Source organism: Nicotiana attenuata, unplaced genomic scaffold (assembly GCF_001879085.1).
Source record: "Nicotiana attenuata strain UT unplaced genomic scaffold, NIATTr2, whole genome shotgun sequence".
NCBI lineage: Eukaryota > Viridiplantae > Streptophyta > Magnoliopsida > Solanales > Solanaceae > Nicotiana > Nicotiana attenuata.
In genome coordinates, this window is record NW_017674644.1 from 29,906 (window position 1) to 50,314 (window position 20,409).

At 36.8% G+C, this 20,409-nt stretch overlaps 3 protein-coding genes across 7 annotated transcripts; all 3 read right to left on the reverse strand.

Moving 5' to 3' along the window:
• Positions 1 to 7,839: 7,839 nt before the first annotated feature.
• LOC109219058 (ACT domain-containing protein ACR3) lies at positions 7,840 to 14,749 on the reverse strand. 5 transcript variants are annotated; one of them, XM_019383468.1, is made up of 10 exons: positions 14,573 to 14,749; positions 14,427 to 14,477; positions 12,999 to 13,218; positions 12,695 to 12,740; positions 12,071 to 12,185; positions 11,378 to 11,445; positions 11,026 to 11,148; positions 10,029 to 10,646; positions 9,274 to 9,375; positions 7,840 to 8,710 (listed from the first exon to the last, which is right to left on the reverse strand). In XM_019383468.1, exons 3-10 carry the CDS (start codon positions 13,067 to 13,069, stop codon positions 8,390 to 8,392), a joined length of 1,464 nt encoding a protein of 487 aa, XP_019239013.1. In that variant the 5' UTR covers positions 13,070 to 13,218; positions 14,427 to 14,477; positions 14,573 to 14,749; the 3' UTR covers positions 7,840 to 8,389. The 5 variants fall into 5 exon arrangements, with proteins under 5 accessions (XP_019239013.1, XP_019239017.1, XP_019239014.1 ...); XM_019383472.1 differs by lacking the exon at positions 11,026 to 11,148 and having other exon boundaries at positions 8,214 to 8,710; positions 14,573 to 14,746; XM_019383469.1 differs by lacking the exon at positions 14,573 to 14,749 and having other exon boundaries at positions 8,214 to 8,710; positions 14,427 to 14,551.
• Positions 14,750 to 16,239: 1,490 nt separating this feature from the next.
• On the reverse strand, positions 16,240 to 16,974 carry LOC109219056 (uncharacterized mitochondrial protein AtMg00810-like). Its single transcript, XM_019383466.1, has one exon. It carries the CDS (start codon positions 16,972 to 16,974, stop codon positions 16,240 to 16,242), a length of 735 nt encoding a protein of 244 aa, XP_019239011.1.
• A 436-nt stretch (positions 16,975 to 17,410) lies between these two features.
• LOC109219057 lies at positions 17,411 to 18,437 on the reverse strand. The gene is made up of 2 exons (XM_019383467.1): positions 18,034 to 18,437; positions 17,411 to 17,969 (listed from the first exon to the last, which is right to left on the reverse strand). Exons 1-2 carry the CDS (start codon positions 18,435 to 18,437, stop codon positions 17,411 to 17,413), a joined length of 963 nt encoding a protein of 320 aa, XP_019239012.1.
• Positions 18,438 to 20,409: the final 1,972 nt, after the last annotated feature.

The following is a 20,409-nucleotide window of genomic DNA, read 5'->3' on the forward strand; positions in this document are numbered from 1 at the left end:
TTCATGCGCTGAGGCGGCCAGTATTCCGCTGACAGCGGAACCTCCGTAGGGGTATTTTTGTCCAGTAATTTTAGCTGTGTATAAATAGATCTTTTTCACATTTTTAGGTTATCTTTTGTCTGAGGAGCTCGTGAACAGCCGTATTTTACTACTTAGAGTAATTTTAGAGCAGCTTTAGCTATTAATCTTAGATTTTGTTCTTGTAATTATGTTTTATGGCTTATATTTCTTCTCCGTCTTTGATTTCTACCTTGATTATGAGTAGCTAAACCCATTAGCTAGGGCTGTGACCCTACCCTAGTGTGGGTATTTAATGGGTCTTCAATTTTAGGGCTTAATTATTTATGGGTTAATGATATTTAGCTTGATTCATGCTTTAATTGTAGAATTGGTGGTTGCAAACACTTATTCGTGCCTTTATGACTTAGACTCTTCTTGAGAAAGAGGGACTAAGTTTAGGAAATTTAGGCTAACAAGGAGTTGAGGTGCATTCAAGAGATTGAAGCCCCAATTAAAGGGTTAAAACTAGAGATAATAATACCCGACCTGAGCCAATTTTACTTGCATTGTTTGAACACACAATTGGGCTTGAGAAATCCAATTAGGGCAAAGTCACTCAAACTACCGAGAGGTATAGAGTGAGCAACTATGTGTAAAGGTTATATCATGACCCCAAATATAACAAGCTTGTCCTAAATTCTAGACCCCATTAGATATTCGCCTAGGTATAAGTCACTTCCCTAGTGCTTTTTATCAATTGAGAAAAATCCTACAAAAATATTGTACTTAGAGTAGCATTAAAAGTAGAATAGAAACAAAACCAAGCATGGTTAGAAGTGCAACTAAGAGCAACACGCGTAGCTAGATTGGATAGAAACCCAACTCCCAGCCAATATTAGCTCCTTATGGATATCGATCCCGACCTTTCGAGTAAAAGCTGCATCGACCACTCCTTTCCATTATATAGTGATGTAGGGTTGGAGCCAATCAATCTACACAAAGAAAAGTAAAATGTGATACCAATGAAAGGGAAATCACGTGCAAAATAAAAAGCTAAGGCTTATACCTTTAAAGATGAATGTACGATATCATTCATCCACGTTAAAGAACTGTGGCTCTCCGATTTTGACTTCTCAACTGGGTCAATCAATGGTTTCAGCCATACATCAGCTTGGCCAGATTTTTTCAAAAGATTACCATTCTCAGGAACTTCGATGGTAACTTTTTTCATTGCCCTACTAGAGGAACCAACTTCAGCATGAGAAATCATAACAGTAGGAATAGTTGAGGGAGTCAAAATAGCCACGTGCGGAGCAGTAGCAACAGGCGCGGGGAACTGAGGATCGATTGGAACAGACACGGGAAAAGAAGCAATAGGCGTTTCTTTAGAAACAAAGCCGAAATCTTAATCAAACCCATGAGAAAAGCGTTTTTCAGTAGAGCCACGGGAAGCAGCAGGCATCTCATCATCAGAAATCACTAAGGTAGCACTTTTAGGCTCGTTCATGGGAGCCGAATTGGGAGGTGGAGTAGTTTCATCATTTGAAACGACACGTCTCCTAACTCGAGGCTTACAAACCAACGAGCCTTCATCTTGTTCCTCTTCACTCTTAGAACTGTGTGCTCTTTCAGCTTTTTGTTTTGATGAAGAACTCAAGATTATCTCTTGAGACATTGACATAGAAAGTCTCGAAGCAGAAATCGATGCAGCACTCACACCTCGAATGGGAAACCCTAGTAAAGAAAAGGGTTAATAAGTGCCCAAGTAAGTACAAAAGCAAGGTAGAAAGTAGAAGAGAAAGATACCATGAGTCTTCACTTTCCATCCAAATCTGTTAGAAAGATATTTCCAGGACCTTACTTCCATAGGAGCAACGGTTAACAATTTTTCTACCCAACCACGGAAATCTGGGACTTCCTCAACAGCTTCTATGGTTGCTGAAATAGAAAAATAAAACAGCTATCAGATTGAAGGTTCTTCACAAAAAGAAGAAGGATAGAAAATATGAAAAGAAACATACGTGCAAAGTTCCATTTTTCTGGGAAAACCATGTTCTCTTCTCCCACTAACCCACTTGTGGGAGTAGCGATGAATCGTGCATACCAACCACGATCCTTGTTATCTTCATGGCTCACTAAAACCCTCTTACTCCTGGCCACAAGAGTAAACACCCCAGAACGAAATAACTTGGGGGAATAAAGATGAATCAGATGATAAAATGTGAAGGGTAAAGCAGCCAAGTTTGACAAGTATCTAAGGCATGTACTGCCCTCCATACAATAGGACCAATCTGTCCTAAGCAAACATTGAAGAAATGACAAAACTCAATGATCACTGGGTTAATAGGTGGTCTAAAACCCAACGTAAAGGGATATGTATACACAAATGAATAACCAACTTTGAATGAGGTGATCCTCTAATTTGCATTAGGGACTAAAATTGGGAAACCAAATTTCCAATGACAGTCTCTCCGCACAAGAGAAATGAAACCCTCAGTAATCTGAGAGGGGTAAACATCAGGATGATCGTGAGAAGTCATGGAAGTAACTTGATTTCTAATCGATTCTCTATCAGCAAAGAAGGAAAGTTCAGTAGGAATAATCTCATCTGCAGTGGGTTCACAAAGTGGTTCACTAGAATCGCTATTTCTAGCAGAAGATCTGTGTGAAGAAGAAGCCCTAGTTCTAGAGGACGACGGGGTAATGGTACTAGGTTGAGAAGAAGAACCACGGATAGAGACAGATCCTAAACTACGTAACCGGCTACCTCTTCTACTTCTAGTAGGAGCAGACGAAGGGGGAAGTTCATCCATTATCACAACTTTGCGGGGATCAGGATTTGAAGAAGCCATAGTTTTGTGAAAGTAAAATGTGCTGAAGAATGAAAACTACAAAGAACAAGGAACAATGTAGAAAGTTTGTCGTAAAAGCAAAGAAAAAGATGGTATTTATATACAGAAGCAACCGTCATGTAAAGGGGGTCATGATGGCAACGTCATGATTAAACAGTCACTTCATGACTGATACAGCCGCAAAAAAGCCCTAAAAATCGCTGAAGAGTCACAAATCCAATTAACAGAGGCCACGTGCCACATGCATTTAATGGAAGCGACATATGACGCGTTGGTTTTGGAGAAGACGTAATGGTACATGGGAAACGGCAGCAAAAATTCCCTCCATAAATGCATACCACTTCCCAAATATTCAATTGCAGAATATTCGACAAGTGGGGGGACTATCTGTATTAGTAAAAATAAATATTACACGTGGATTTATGTGAATGGTTGATATGACAAAACACGTGTATCAGTAAGAAAGCGACAGCTAGAAAGATGCATTAAAAGAGGCACGAATCGTAATAAATACGATCAAAACACCCACGAGAAGAGAAGACAAAGTCATTACCTGAAGAGGTACTGACAGAATGAATCAAGACATTAAAAAGGAAAGATTCATGAATCATCAATTAGTGTGTATGAATGAGCTCGGATGTTACAGAATCTTCACAAACAGTTATGATTACCAATTATAACATCTCATTAATGTCATTAATGCTCGTAATGATTCGGTCATAAAAGGGGAAAAACATTGTACTTTTAGATTCCTATAAAAGGGAAAGAAATATCATTTGTACAGACACGTTTTGGTTACTATTGCAAAACAATTACTTTCTTTTGCTTACCATTGGCTATTCTCGCTACTTCATACTTTATCCTTTCTTGTCATTAAGTAAATATAGAATTTCTTGATTATCAGTAGCCCGAGTACTTCTTAAAATTAGCTTTGACCGAATTACTCAATTTTTGGTTAAACAGCCTCCGAGCTACCTAAACTTGTACATGTTTGTCATACCAGTATATAAACTTAAAACTTTTCCATTTAAACACTTCAACTCATACATTTGCACAATATTAAACCTTTCCGTCCATCCGACCATAGCGCGTGTATTACAAATATGCAGACGTGGGCATCTAATTAGCAAAAGACCACTAAAATTGCTACACGTCAGGGGCGCCTGCCCCCTCTAATTTTCTAAGTCCTACTTTTTATTTCTTTCTCTTTTCTCACCATAGCTTGCCAAACTCCATCACAGGTGAGAACTAATGTTCTTCAGTTATCTATAATAGACCAAGAAGAGACGAATAAGGAAAGAATGAAAAGAAGCAACGAAGAATAACTATCGTCCATGGCTCTAATGGCTTCGAACTCTTGAATTTCTTGTAAATTTATTAGTGGGTCATTGGGTATAAGAATGTTGAAGATGTGTTTTTACTAAACTCTGCTTTTGAGTATGAAAATTACACCTTCTGGAATAAAGTAAAGAATTTCATAACCTATTGCTCCCATTATTACTACAACTTTTGGCTTTGAATTTGATGTGCGGTTGAGGTTTATTTCAGCTACTATTGCTCCATCGTTAGGGTTTTGCATTTTTTCATGGAAATATGTGAATCAGTGGGGTAAGAGGATTTGGAGGAGAGGAGGAGAAGGGAGCAACGGAGTGAGAGATTGGAGAAGATGGAGTTAGTGGGATTGAAGGCACAGAAGGAAGGAAGAAAGAGAAGAGGGAAGGGTGACAGAAGAAAGGAGGGGTTTGGAAACCCCCCCCCCTACCCCCCCCCCCTCTTTGTCCTTTTGTTCTTTTATCAACTAAAAGATCAAAAAAATTATATTTACGCGCCTTATAGCAGTGATGTGCATGCATTGTTGCCATGTCAGCTACACCTCCTCCACATAGGCATGGTCAACGATCAAAATGGTTTATAATATTCATTTAATCAAATAAGAGTGCTAAAATGGGAAAATTCTAAGTTTATATATCGAAATGGAAAATGGATGCAAGTTTAGATGGCCTGGAAGCCATTTTGCCTATTAAGTATTCTAACATTAATATTATAGAATATCTTTTCTAATGTTTTCAAGTAAACCAATTAGATAATACTACTCTAGTTCTTATGCACGTGCATTGCACGTCCAACACAATATTTACATAATGGAAAATCAAAAAATAAAGGGAAAAGGTTCAGATTTATTCTTGTACTATTGTAAATAGTTTACATTTATCCTCCGTAATACTTTCCGTCTAAATATATCCTTACCATTAAAGAAGTAAACAAGTTTACCCCAACCCTGACGGTTATCCACGGTTGCACCCGACACCTCAATTAAAATGCCACATAAGAGTTCATATCACCATTTTTTATAATTTCTTCTAAAATCTATTCAGTCTACTGTTTATTTCTTTTTCATTTGATTATTTGACCAGAAAATTTTCATTTCCCCGTACAATTATTTCCCTACCTTCCGCCCCCCCCCACCCCCCCCCCCCCAACATTTTTTTTTTATTTTCCCCCCATTATTTCTCCTTTACCTTTCCATTGCAGACATCACTTCACCAAAATAAAATTAATCTTCTTCTCTATTCAAGCCCTTCAACATGTCAACAATGATATTCTTGAAATATAACCAGCCAAACTCCAAAACCAATAGCTATTTTTCTGTTTCAAGCTCAATGAATGATTGTCAATCAGTTTTCAAACTTCAAAACACCACAATTCCTAAATTTCACAATTTAATTTTCATACTAAACTTCAAAGATTGCAATGATAGTGGTGTCTCAATTTTTCTCTCCTTCAAAAAAACTTGTTTGGAGTTACTATTAGAGCTAAAAATCAAATTCTTTTTCTTATTTGAATAATCTGCGATGAAATTTTCGAAACCCACTACGTTCTTTTGGTGCCGAATTTTTTTGAAACCCCATTTGATCTGTTGATTATACATAGAGAAAATCAGTGGGGTGTTGCCATTTTGAGGTTAAAATCATGAATCAAACGCAGATTTAGTATATTTGGGTGAAAAACAAACTTGTACTATATTTTTTAGGTCGTCGAAATTCAAAGCTCGAAAAGGACTCAAGAACCTAAAATTACTTGCTTGATTCCTACTGAAATGGAGTGCAAAACCAAATATTGGAGCTTAAAACAGGAATAATAACACTAGTGTTCAGAAAATTGAAAAATCGCCATTGAAGGGTTTATAAGAGAGATCGAGAACATAAGATTTAAGTACTTTGATTCGCTGAAGTTTAAGCTAAAGTATTGGTTGGGGTTTGTAGGGACATTGATGTTAAAAGTTGTGGTTACCATCTGTCCATTTGGTGAATGTCTTTGTTTGGATACAAAAAATTGAAGCCAAAACGAAGAACTCGTTGAGGAAGAAGAAGCAACCGTTTTTGGGATTATTTTTAACTTTCTGAAGTAATAAAGAAGTGCAATAAATAAAATCTTATTAAAAATGGTGACATGGACTCTTACATGGCATTTTAGTTGAGGTGTCAGGTGCCACTGTGGATAATCGTTAAGGATAGGGACAAATTTGTTTACTTTTTTAACAGTAGGGATAAATTTAGACGAAAATTATAACCGGGATAAATATAAACTATTTATAAAGTACAAGGATATATCTGGACCTTTTCCCTTTTGCTCTCTCTCTCCCGACTTAAATTTTGATTGTTCATCTTTATAAGTTGAGACGATATCCAATCATTTTGACCACGACGAATAAGACCGTATAACAATCCATTTTGATCATACATAAATTTGTACTTTATTTTTTCATGTATAATATTATATATTCAAACTTGTGTTTTAGTAATTTCGATATTATTTACAATATCATATACTATTAAACTCGACATACACGTGCAACGCACGTGTCGAGAAACTAGTAATATTATTATTGTTATTATTGGTTTCAAGTTGAGCAGGACTAAAACAAAATACTGACGTGAGTCGGGAAGGCTGACATTGAAGTGAAGTTGGACACAAGTCATACTCAAGAGATGAAGTTTTAAGTATCTTGGGTCTATAATCCAAAAAAGTAATGGAGAGATTGACAAGGATGTCACACATCGTATTGGAGAGGGGCAGATGAAGTGGAGGCTCACATCTAATGTCTTATGCGACAAGAATGTGCCACCAAGACTTAAAGGCAAGTTTTACAGAGTAGTGGTTAGACCGATCATGTTGTATGGAGCGGAGATTTGGCCGGTCAAGACCTCTCATGTTCAGAAGTTAAAAGTTGCGGAAATGAAGATGTTGAGATGGATGTGTGGGCATCCTAAGAGAGATATATAAGATTAAGAATGAAGATATTTGGGATAAAGTGGGAGTGACATGTGTGGTGGACAAGATGCGGGAAGCGAGACTGAGATAGTTCGGGCACGTAAAGAGGAGAGGCACAGATGCCCCAGTAAGGAGGTGTGAGAGGTTGGCTATAGCGGGTCCTAGGAGAGGTAGAGGTAGGCCGAAGAAGTATTGAGAGAGATGATCAGATAGGAGATGTCACATCTTCAATTTACGGAGGACATGACCCTTAATAGCAGGGTGTGGAGGTCGAGGATTAGGGTAGTAGATTTTAGTAAGTAGTCGGTACTTTTTTTATAAATGTAGTACTAGTGTTATCCTCGTATTCCCTATTTTTAGATCGTTGTTAGTACCTGATGTTTCCTTTGCTTCGATTTTATTTTTTTTCTGGCTACTATTACTATTTTTTTCGTAGTTCTTTGTCATAAGTGCTATGATTTTGCTTTTATTGAGCCAAGGGTCTACCGGAAAAAGTCTTTCTACCTTCACAAAGTAAGGGTAACGTCGGCATACATACTACCCTCTCAGACCCCACTTGTAAAAATACACCAAATATATTGTTATACTATTGTTATTTTGTTAACTATTTCTATAATTTAACAGTGAGTATTTTGTGGACTAATTTTTATATCCCAGTTTCTATGAAGTCGAAGAAAGTAAAATATCCAGGAATATTTTAAGTGAGACAATCCAGTATCAAAAGAGCATATTTATTGTGACACTATTTCCAATTACACGCTAATTGATGATATCTACGGTATGTTCTGGTCAGGATATTACATATTGTTCCCCGAAAGAAAACGATTTGACTCTTGTAACATAGTCAACCGGCTAGAATACAAGTGAAGGACCAAAAGGCTAATCAAAACAATGTTAACAGCTCTTTGTCTCTAACCTTAGCTTGGACACAACATAGACGTCAATTAAACTATAACCGATTGGCTTCTTTGTTCAATCTTCAATAGCATTTCTTGGCTAAAGCTCCAACCCAAAGTCATATGACAGCAATAGATTTTCGTACTTTTATTTGGCAGGAACAACACACAGTCATCTGATAATCTTCCAGAGTTCTGCATAGAGTAAGACTGGGAGAGACCCATTCCTTTTTCCCTTTGTTTATCTTGACAAGGTAAATTCTCAATGTATCTACATGCATTTTAACAGGGATACCTTACCACATTTATACACTTCACTCAAGTGCTTTATTCTTCTATACAAGTAGGTATCTCTTTGTAGATGAATTTCTAAGTACGGAATCTTTCCAGTAAGCCTCCGAAGAAAAAGCTTGTCTTAGCCAAACCACCAGTTTCAGCTACCTTTGCAGATGTTGGGACTTTCTTCACATTAAGCATCATTGTCTGTCCAATTTCTTCACGTAGTCTTTCAATTGTCTTCATCTCTACAGGGTTTCCAGATGCGTCTCGTACGTAGAAGACATTCTTTGCTTTCTCCCCGATAGTTGTGACTCCAGCTCTAGTCACTGATAGCCCATTTTCTCGTAGGACTCTCGTAACTTCAGAAAGTAAGCCAACTCGGTCCTTGGCACATAACTCTAGACTAAAACCCTGCATATCAAAGGAATCAAGGCCTGGTGGCATTAAGAATTTGAGGTTGAAGGTTCGTGCATGCCATAATGTTATTAATTGAACTAACATGTGAATGCTTGAAAATCTGATAATATTTGATGAAAAAGGTACGAGTAGGAAGTAGAATATTAGCCATGCCTAATTTTCCAAAGTATAATGTTAGAGGACCACTCTTGCCGCCAAACTTTCCCATTCATCCCAATTTCAAACTAAAAGATTGCACAAGGCGTGGACCTAGCTAAGCTTAGAAAAGAAAAATCAGATTTGCATTATTCTTCCGATTCATTTATTCCAGGCAATTACGGACTTATACAGAATGAAAGTTGACATATAGACTAGCCCTCGATTCTTTCTTAAAGTGAAACCTTAACTATGAGTTACTTTAAGTTAGAGACCTTTGTCTATTTGATAAAAAGTATTCAGAATGGGGGTGGGGCTGGGGGGCTTGATGAAAGAAGCCCGCTTGGCTCAGCACCGAGGCTAATCATAATCTTGAGAAGCATTTAAGACAATAATTTAGAGAAGTGGATAATCACCCTTACCTCACTTATCCTTCGCCGAATCGCAGCTTCAAGACACTTCACAACCTTTTTCTCCTCTTCAGATTCCAGAGTGCAACCATCCATGTGGCGGATAAAATATTCCTACAAATTCAGTCGTCCTGATATTACATAATGCCTACTAGACTTAAAGCCTAATAACACTCCCATCAGTGATTCCAATGTTGAGCCACTTTGAAACTGGAAAGAACTTTAGGTATTAAAGCATAAGCTAAACTAGACTTTTTTTTTTCTTTTTTCTTTTGTTTGTGTGTGTGTGGGCCGGGGGTCATATATTTTATTTCCTTTGGGAGTGTGATTAAGAATTACACTAATCAGTAACCCAAAACGAATAGATGAAGGATGAAAATACTTCTAAGGTAGACATGTTTAATGGGAGTTTTAATGGGGTAAAGGTAGTTTCAGAAACTCAAGCAAGGCAATCATATCACTGATACTTTCGGTTCTGATCTTTCTGCTCTCACTGAAAAATTTGAGACCAATTGGAGCTCCCTCTATAACAATTTAACTTTTATTTAATAAGAAGATACTAACTAAATAGTGGCGGATCCAGAATTGACATTGTTAAATGGAAATAAGTTCTTAAAATAGAAGTATTGTTAAATAAAATGATTTATCCTCCATATGTTAGTTTATCTCATACAGAATATGCCTCTTAGCAGACATTTTTTTTTCATTTTTTTTTTCAATTGTTTTTTTTCAGACTAGCAATCATCAGAACAACATAATGAGATTACCTGTGATGCATAGGGACCATCAGATGAGATAGTGGCATGGAAAACAGCATACTGCATGTCTGTGAGGGTGCATACAATGTCAAACATAAGCTTTGGTCTATCCTTGCAACTGACACTGACCACTGAGTACCCTTTCTCGACACAGCTTTCAATTCTGACTTCTGGTTTGAAGTTAGGAGGGTATTCTATCTCCATTTCAAGACAACCACCTTCGTAGTCCCTATCAGCAAAGAACATCTGATGAAGCCGCCGATCAACATGAGTACTGCCAACTGTGAAAGTAGCATGAGCCCCACTCTCATCATCCTCCCGTCCACGAAGAATGTTATTGAGTTGCTCTTCCATGACACATAATCTGGATTCTTCATCCACATCAAGTGATGAACAATTATCATTGACATAAAGGACACATGCTGTGCGCCTATTATGGGTCCAAACTTCAGCAGCAGCGACATTAAAATGAAGATTGGCTAGTACAGCAGAAATTTCTGATAAAAGACCCGGACGATCGCTTCCTATAAGCTCAATGGTGGTGTAATCACCCACAGAGTTCACTCCTACCTTTCTACCGGGACAAGTCTTCAATATGCCTGATGTGTAACCTTCAGGTCCTAGCGCCTAATGTAAGAAATTTATTGAAATCGTTAGTAACTTGGATATAACTAGGTTCTTGCTTAGGGTAGCTACTTCTTAAGTTTCAGTCACTTGGATGACACACCTACATGGGCTAAAGCATTTATTGGGGATAAAATAGGATTTTATTGGCTGACTACTAAGGTACATATATGCTCTTGCATACAAAGTTCAGGAAAGCCTAACTACAACTTGTGTGAAAAAACCTGCAGTAAAAGCGAGGATTATGACAGCAATAAGCTCATGACTGAAACAGATAAGAGAAATAGGCAAACCCAAACACATTAGTAGAGCACTATTTAGTTTGTGGAATTGGGAACTCTTATCTAACAATGAGCAGCTATTCTGTAACATTTTTAGTCACCAAGGATTTGTGAATAGTTGCTTGACTTTTGCTGTGCTCTGAATAGTCATAGAGTCCCAAAAGTAAAACTCTGATATATGCTAGGTGCAAAAAATACATGAGAAGAAATGTCATTGACAATGCCTGCATATAAACCCAAAGTACATAACATCAACTACAATGGCTAGCTTGGAGTTGCATGATATTTTAGCAATTTCTAGAAGATGCTACGTTTTAATTTATCCCTCTTTCCCTTCTTTTGTATACTATCATACGAGAATCTGTCAAAGATTGTTGTCTTATCCCCGCATTACTTGTATAGAGGCTACAAAAATATGAAATCAGAAGGCAAGAAAAACAAGGGATACTTTACCTTTTCTATATGACCAATAGTGTTGCTGTCTGTAACTTTGTTGCCTTGTTGATCAGTAACATGAAATACTGTTAAAAATGAAATGAAAACTTGTAAGAAATTTCCCAACTGTGTGCCCTAAGTCTAGTATATTATATGGATGGGACAGAGCTAGAAAAGAGTGTTAATGGGGAAACAGATTATAAGGTTGACACTTTTGTAAAATGGCCAAGAAATGGCGAAAGTGAATATGGTATACATGGCCACCAATTAACACATACTAGTAAATCTATAACCACCAAGGAGGAAGAAACTTGAATTTGGGTATTTAGTTGGATAGCAGTCCAAGCTTGTAAAAGAAATAGTGTAGAACATGATCCATATCTACCGGTGGCAAAGCCAGAAGTTTATACAATGGGGTTCAGAAAATACTAGAATGTCACATTAGGGATTTGAACCTGTGACCAAAAATAATTTTGAACCTCCTTTACCACTACACTAGAATCTTCTCTTATGTCAAGGGAATTCAACAGTTCATATATAACCAAATAATTCATTTTAGCCCTGTTTTGACGAAGGGGATTCAACTGAACCCACTTACTTATAGCTCCGCCCCTGACAGTAGCAGCTCTTGAATATGCAACTAAAATTACTTGGATGTGCCTTGTCTAAAAGCTTCAACACCTGAAAATACTAATGAGAAACAATACTCACCATCCATGAACCACCCGCCATCAGAGGATATGTAGGCTTTGGTAATTACAAGATCAAGGTCTGTTAGGATTTGCACCACTTCCAGCAGTATTCCAGGTTTGTTGACACTGTCAACCTGAGGAAAACAACGAAAACCTCAGTGGGTACTTTTGAACACCTCAGTACCTAAGAAGGCGCTGGAGGTAGTTCATTAATAATGTACTTTATGTTACCCATATCAAAAATGTATCAACTACTTTGACAAAAGCAACTGAATGATATAGAGTTAATGTGGTACCCCTTATCTGACTCAGACTAGTGATTCAAATCATGCCTATCAGATCACCAGGCTCTAGCTCACAGATATTAGTAATTCCTACTTGCGACAGCAGATTGTGTTCAAAAAGTTGGACCAATAAAATTTGTGAAAGAAATTTTTTTAATATACTCCTTTCATTCAGTAAACTTTTGATCATGCACTATAGCAGGCTCAGATGACCAGACACACACTAATCTAACAAGAATACTCGTAAAATTAAGAGCTTATTGAACTGTGATAAAGTGAGCTTCATCTCATCAAAGGTGTTGTGGATCCTTGAAATAACAAAATAAGGACTCAATCACTCAAAGATTCTCAAAGTTTACCTTCACTAGTGTGCAATCCTTGCAACTCGCATTGTCCACAGATACCCTAATAGCATCAAATAATCATTAGTAAAACCACATGAAAACAGCTGAGGGTCTTAAATATGAAGCAATTTAGTTGACATCCATGATTTTCTTTAGTTGGTTCAAAGGAGACCGACAGGTTTCCATATCCTGGTATAAGTAACATCCTAAACCACAACGAGTAATATCTAGGCTGGCCAATGAAAGTAAAATAAAATATAGTGAAGGCAAGCAGTGGATGTTGCAAAAATGGCAAAAGCTAAAAGTAGAGAAGCTCAACCTTGGAGGATTTATCCTGATACTTAAGGTCTCATACTCAGGATCGAAATAAGGCCCATATCTTCTTGCCATATGAACAACACTTCTGTAGTCAATAAAAATACTTCCCTTTCTTCCTTTACATAGAAAGTAGCTAAATTTGCTCTATAGCAGCTGACTGGCCTAATCCATGATGACAGCATCCATGATGACAGCAATAGAAAATTAAAGTGGCATTTTACCTGCCAAAGATGACATAATAAAAGCGCAAGTAAATGTATGTGGGTGAAACTAGCAGTCCATTGAAATATAAATTCAATAAACCGACATACTTTTCTAGCTAGATTGTCCGTAAAGTATTTAAAGCTTCTGATTATTATGCAAGATATATGGATGGAGGATGAAGCACAGAGTTGTACTACTACTGATGAGAGAACCAATACCGTTCACTCAATTTTGATGACATGCTTCACGTGATGGTAGAATATAGTCGAATCTAGATTCTAGAAAGGAATAATCAAAATGCAATCCTGAGATCAAAGAGAAAGTAACATGAATCCATAATCTAAAGCATTCCTTGTTAGCTTTTACCTAAAAAATTTCATGCAGATCAAAGTTTTTAGTTCTATCATTGCTCTGATTACCAACTTGTTGAGGAAAAGTCTTATCTATCAAATGCAAAGCAGAGATTCAAGAATAAGGATGAAATGCGCAAGCTCCCGGGCTTTAACTCCCAGGTCCTTGTAAAATACTCATAGTAGAATACAATGTTCTTAAGCTAGTATTATCGAAAGTTCATCTGAATTATGAAAAGAAAGAAATAAAGGAACTAAAATGAAAAACAAATGTCTTCCAACAATCTGGTTACACTTCATTTTCTATTTTTTGGATAAGTTACTCAATAGGAGACGTGTAAAATAATCTCAATAAGAAAAGTGTTTGTTTGTATTTATTGCAATAAGACTGGGCATGTTGACAATCGTTAGAAAGTGAAGGATTTGAGTGAGAAAGAATCTGGGGGAAGGTAAATTAAAAGTATTTGATTCCTAGACTTTGAGACAGTAGCAAGATTCCGGGTATCAGTCTCAATCAGGACTTCTTAACCACATAATTTTTAACGGTCCTGATTCAATAACATAAATTCACCACCAATTTGACCATCAAATCTAATCCGTATAGAGATGCGTATCCAAACTCCAAAAACTCTTCCACCACCAAAACACTATCAACATTAAACATACCTTTAACAATACTAATAAGTACTCAGTAATTACATCCTAAACACATCTCCATAAACATATTCTCAGAAATCAGTTTCCAAGAAAACAACAGGTTGAGGTCAACAACAATGAAGTTACTAGAAGCTTCTTCTTAAATTGCAGAATATGGTATGAACATAAGCTTAATCGATATATTCAAGATAAGAAAAAGCTTTAAGTTTTTAACTCACAGATACTGTAAAATTTCTGGAAAGTCAGAGAAAATCCGAGTACAGAGCCGGCTGAAAGAAGCAAAATCAAAATCACACATTCATTCCACTAATTCTGTATGTTAATGTTGAAGAGAAAACAGAGAAATAATACTTCAAAAGTTCACCTTAAATAAGGAAGAAAAAGGGAAAGGTTGAAAAGCTTTCGACGTAGGAGTAGCACTTCGCTGTGAACAAGTGCTCCTCCTCCGTTTCCACTCTCTCTCTCTCTCTCTCTCTGTGTCCACTCTTATAAGGCTTAAGTGCAGTGCTATAGCTAAAGTGCGGTGTGTGTGTGTGTAAATAATTTCCCCGCCCGCTCTTTTGAGACATTATTAGAGAATATAATAAGTCTTTTTATTAAGCTAATGACGCGGCGACCAATCGTTCCTCTGACACAGATACAGCTCTTAGACGCTAAACGATCCCACGGGCTCTACTCTCTCTGTAGCGCGTGAACTATCGTCTCCTTTACGACTTGAGTCCGGTTCGAGGTAGGGCTGCTTATCGGGTACATTGGGCGGATATTTACACTTAACGCTTTGACTTATCGGTTATCGGCTTGTAAATATACTAATCCGCTAATCACCAGATAAGATATCGGTGGGTGGATTAGTGTCAGGTTAGTGATTATCGAACGGTTTATCGGCTAAATCAAATAGACAATGAAATTTATATAAGTAAGCAAGACAGTGAATAATAAATAGACGATCCAATCACAATCATACTCAAGTAAGCTAATGAGGCTCTTATTGTTAATGACAGTATCTTCTTTTTTAATTGTTTTACAATAAGCAAGTTAAAATACAAACTAGGATCCTTAATCCAGTAATAGAAGTTCACTTAACATACATTTTGAATAGAATTTTGCTTCAGTTACCAGGTTAAATGATTTATTTGAGCAAAAAGATATCAAGAACTGTCTAGATCTTTCTTGTCGTGCCCCAAAAAGTTATGTTGACGTTGAAACTTAAGCAGCTAAAAAGTTGCTTCCTTGTAAGTTTGATTAGTGTCGTTATTTCCTAAGGATTGTTGAGAGAAATGGAGAATGTCGCTGAGTGCTGCTGAGATTTAGTGAAATAAGACATTAAGGTTTCAAATAGTGGAAAAGATACTCTATATACATAGTGCTAAAAATATAAATATAATAATTCGTAATGGATTAATGATTTATCCAATTATTAAATTGAGTATTCTGCCCTGAATCGATAAATCATTAATTATAAAATTTTAATTCGTTTACCAACCGCTAATCTGATAATCCGATATAAGCCAATAAATCACTTTGGTGGTCCGATTATCGGTTATGGTTCAATTTGAACAGCCCTAGTTCAAGGTCAACCAAACATTCTACAGTATCGAATGATGTTTGTAATAGTGTGTGCTTGTTGAACAAGTCATCCAGGCAAAAGAGGAAGGAAGTCGGTGAGAAGAAGGAGAAGCTTTGTTATCTATATTAGACAAAAATGCTTTCAACTAACTCTAGAAAAGCTAATGTACATATGTTAACCAACTTCTATTTATACAACTAATTAACTAACCTACTCTTTCAACTAACTTCACCTAATTACAATATTTTAACTTAACCACTAGACCCCACATCTATTCCTTCTACACTCCCCCTCAAGCTGAGGGATGAAAATAGACTCTTCATTCCCAGCGTGCACAGTAAGTAATCATGTTGTGGGCTACATAGACTCTTGGTGAAGATATCTTCCAGTTTCTCTTGTACCAATATGTTGAGTTTGGATCATTCCTTCTTGAATCTTCTCCCTTACAAAGTGACAATCGATGTCTATGTGTATGGTTCTTTCGTGAAAAATAAGATGAGCTGCAATTTGATGTCAACCTGGGTATCACAGTGAAGTTGAACTGGAAACTCAACTGATACTCCTAACTCCTCAAATAGTCCAACTAACCATTTTATCTCTGCAACAGTAGTGGCCATGCTTCTGAACTCTGCCTCAGCTGAGCTTCTTGAAACTGTTCCTTGCTTCTTTGATTTCCAGGAGATTAAGGCATCACCAAACTTCATAGCATAGCCTGTGACTGACTTTCTTGTCTCTACACAATCACCCCAATCTGAATCACAAAATGCAACCAACTTTTGATTGCCATATGATGGTAGGAACAGTCCAAGACCAGGATTCCCTTTAATGTACCTGATCACTCTCATAGCAGCATCTAGATGTGATTGCTTGGGAGCATGCATGAACTGACTTAGAACCTGTTCCACAAAGTCAGGTCTAGTCATGGTCAAATACAACAATCTTCCCACTACTCTTTGATAACCACTTCTGTCTTCAAGTAGCCTGTCATCAGACAAGTTCTCCTTGTTGAACACCTTGTCAAATTCTATGGAGGTAAGTTTGTGATTGAATTCTAGTGGAGTGAGTGCTGGTTTTCCTCCTGATAAACCAGTCTCAGATAGCAGCTCAATTGCATACTTCCTCTGACATATATGGATGCCTTTCTCTGACCTTGAAAACTCTATGCCAAGGAAGTACTTCAGTTCCCCTAAGTCTTTCATCTTAACCTACTCTGCTGGTCCTTTCTGGCCTTCTCAATCAGGTTTAGATTATTGCCACTCACTAGTAAATCATCTACATAGACAAGCACAATCACCAAATTTGCTCCCTTCTATGTGAACAAAGAGTAGTCATAGTGTGACTGCACAAATCCTAGATCTGTCAATGCTTCTGTCAATTTTGGTTCCACTGTCTAGGAGCTTGTTTGAGTTCATACAAGGACTTATTCAACTTGCACACATTTTTATACTCCCCCTGGCTTGAAAAGCCATCAGGAATTTGCATATAAACTTCTTCAGACAGATCACCCCGTAGAAATGCATTATGGACATCCATTTGAAACACAAACTAATTTGAAGCAGCAGCAAGAGCCACTATAGACCTCACTGTGACCATCTTAGCTACTGGTGAGAAGGTTTAAGTGTAGTTCAAACCTTCCTATTGGCTGTAGCCTTTGACAACCAGCCTTGCTTTATATCTCTCCACATCTCCTGTGGACTTGTACTTAACCTTAAACACCCACTTGCAGTCTATGGGAAATTTGTCTGGAGGAAGGTCTACAGTTGTCCAAGTATTGTTGCTCTCAGGAGCTGAAATCTCAGACTTCATAGCATCCACCCATAGTGGATTAATACTGGCTTCAGCATAGGTCTTAGGTTCTGCAATTGCTGAATAAACAGCTAATGAAGACCTGTAGGCAGGATTGAGGTGGTCATACACCACATAGTTGGATAGTGGATATGGACATGAGGACTTCTGTTGAACAACATAATCTCCCATCCATACAGGTGGTCTAGATTCTCTTGAGGATCTTCTAAGTTGTACTGGCAGAGGAGAAGGATCCGTGATAGTAGATGATGGGGAAAGCTGAGAAGCATCAGGATCAGAAGTAGAGGTTGAAGATGAGTGCAATAGAGCAGACACAGCAGGAGGACCAGGTTCAACTAGTTGCAGCACAGGGAACATAGGAGAAAGACCAGTGCTCATGTGATATGCCCTGAGTTAATGCAGCAATTTTCTTGTGCAGATAACATGCTCTAGAGGCATTTACTTTATCAAACCTCTCTTTAAGGTCTTCCCGCACCTTATGTGCATCAAACGCATAAATCACAATACTCATTAGACTTTGAGATACTGTGTTCATTATCCAAGCTAGAACAATGGCATTACATCTGTCCCAGAGTTCATGCAAGCTAGGATCATACAATTCTCGTTTACAAGTTCCTAAAACAAAACCTAGTTTATTTTTACCATGCAACACAATCTTCATTGACCTACTCCACATTGAGTATTTTTCAGAACCTTGAAGTTGAGTTGAGATCATAACAGAACCTTGTGTCTCTGAAGGATGAATGTACAGAGGATGATTGTGATGTACCCGATCTGGAGCATACATCGTTTGAGTCTGAGTTGCAGTCGCCATAGGAAGAGCTGAAGAAGTAGAGACCCCGTCGTCATTTACCATTGTAAACAGTATAGATTGTATCGCACCACACAGATTGAGGCAGTCTAGGTCATGACTCACTCAATTACGCCAGAAATTGACGCTAATCTTACAAGCCCTAATTTTAGGGAATTTGCTCAAAATGATAACAGAACAGAGTGAAGAAAACGATTAACCGGTGATATTCTCTCCTGAAGCTGCTGAGTTAATTGATCTAGCCTTGTAGCTCTACCATATTAAGCAAGTCAGCCATGGCAGAAGAGGAAGAAAGTCCGTGAGAAGAAGGAGAAGCTTTGTTATCTGTATTAGACAAAAATGCTTTCAACTAACTCCAGAAAAGCTATTGTACATCTGTTAACCAACTTCTATTTATACAACTAATTAACTAACCTACTCTTTCAACTAACTTCACCTAATTACAATATTTTAACTTAGCCACTGAAACCCACATTTATTCCTTCTACGGTGCTCCAATCGAAATTGAATTGAGTTAGAATTGAACTCTACATTTATTTTTTCGCTAGTAGTATTGACCATTTTAAAAAATTAAACTTATAATAAATTCATTGACAAATAATATAGGATAATTACCGATTTAAGTTTTTACACCAAATAAAATTAAATTCACAATATTATGTGAACCGCCATTATAAATAGTAGAATATGTGGTGACTTACCGTCATATACAAGAAAATGGAGCGTAAAATCAGTTCCCTAAATCTATTTGTCTAACCTAAGATCTATACTACTAGTATGTTTGTTCGTCTTATTTTAACTAAATTCTAATACACATAACATCATATATTTCATTCAAGGAAATGAAGTAATGAACCTATTACATTTCAATTGTTCAAATTAGGATAAACTGAATACTCCAACATCGTACTCTACGCTACTTTTAGTTAGAACTCTTCACTTTTGCACTACACTTGATTAAATCCTAAGGTTTATGAATTAAAATTAAATTATCTACTTTTAAGTGCGAATTAGCTAGGAATCTAATCATAAGCTAATGATAAGCATTTCCTATTAAGATAATATTTTCTTAGTTCAAGTTTATGGTTCTCCATGATCCACATTAATTAGTCTAAAGTGATCAGAATCATTTAAGCTATAAGAAAAAACGAGATTTGTTTTTTAGTTAATTGAAAAGGGGAAAAAAAAAAAGCTATCAACTCAAACTTTGCATATATACTTGAACCAAGAGAAGTGGAATCGCATTCTTAACGTCCCTAATATTTTACACAGAGTCCACTAATATCAAAGAAAATTTCTACTTGGCTGTGCTTCAATAGATCATTTCCTCATTGGGAAGAATATTGATTCAACATCATTTTTCCTTTTTTCCAGAATATCATTTATTTAGTAAAGTATAAACCTCTTAACCTTCTCTAATATGATTCGTGATTATGCTGTTTTCCTACCCCTTTTAAAGGAATATGATGTGATCATCATACCTTTCAAATATCATGTGGAATGAAGTTATTAGATAAAATAATACTTTTTCTATAAACCTCTATCATTCAATTTTCTTTTTATTTTGTGCATGATGAGATAGAAGAGTACATGTGACCTAGTAAAATCATATTCTTCTTTTTACCAATTATGGACTTTATGATTCTAATGGATATGTTCTTTTTCTCTTGTAAGTAACAAAATAATTTTTTAATTATATAAAGAGTTAGATACATATTTCTCCATGCATTTATCAATTTTGCCATGTTTGGAATTGGCTTAAATGTTTTGGAAAACATCTTCCTTATGATCTCATTTTCCTCTAATTGGATGAAAATATTTTCCCTATCTAGATAAGGGAAAATATTTTCAAAAACTCTTTTTCAACCTTCCCCACCTATTTCCCATCCCCAACCAACCCACCCCCAACACACCCACACCACACCCACACCCACACCTCCACCCTAAATAAAAATATTATTAATAGTACTTTTTTTTTATGTTATAGATAGATTTTTTTTTCATTTCAACAAATGAG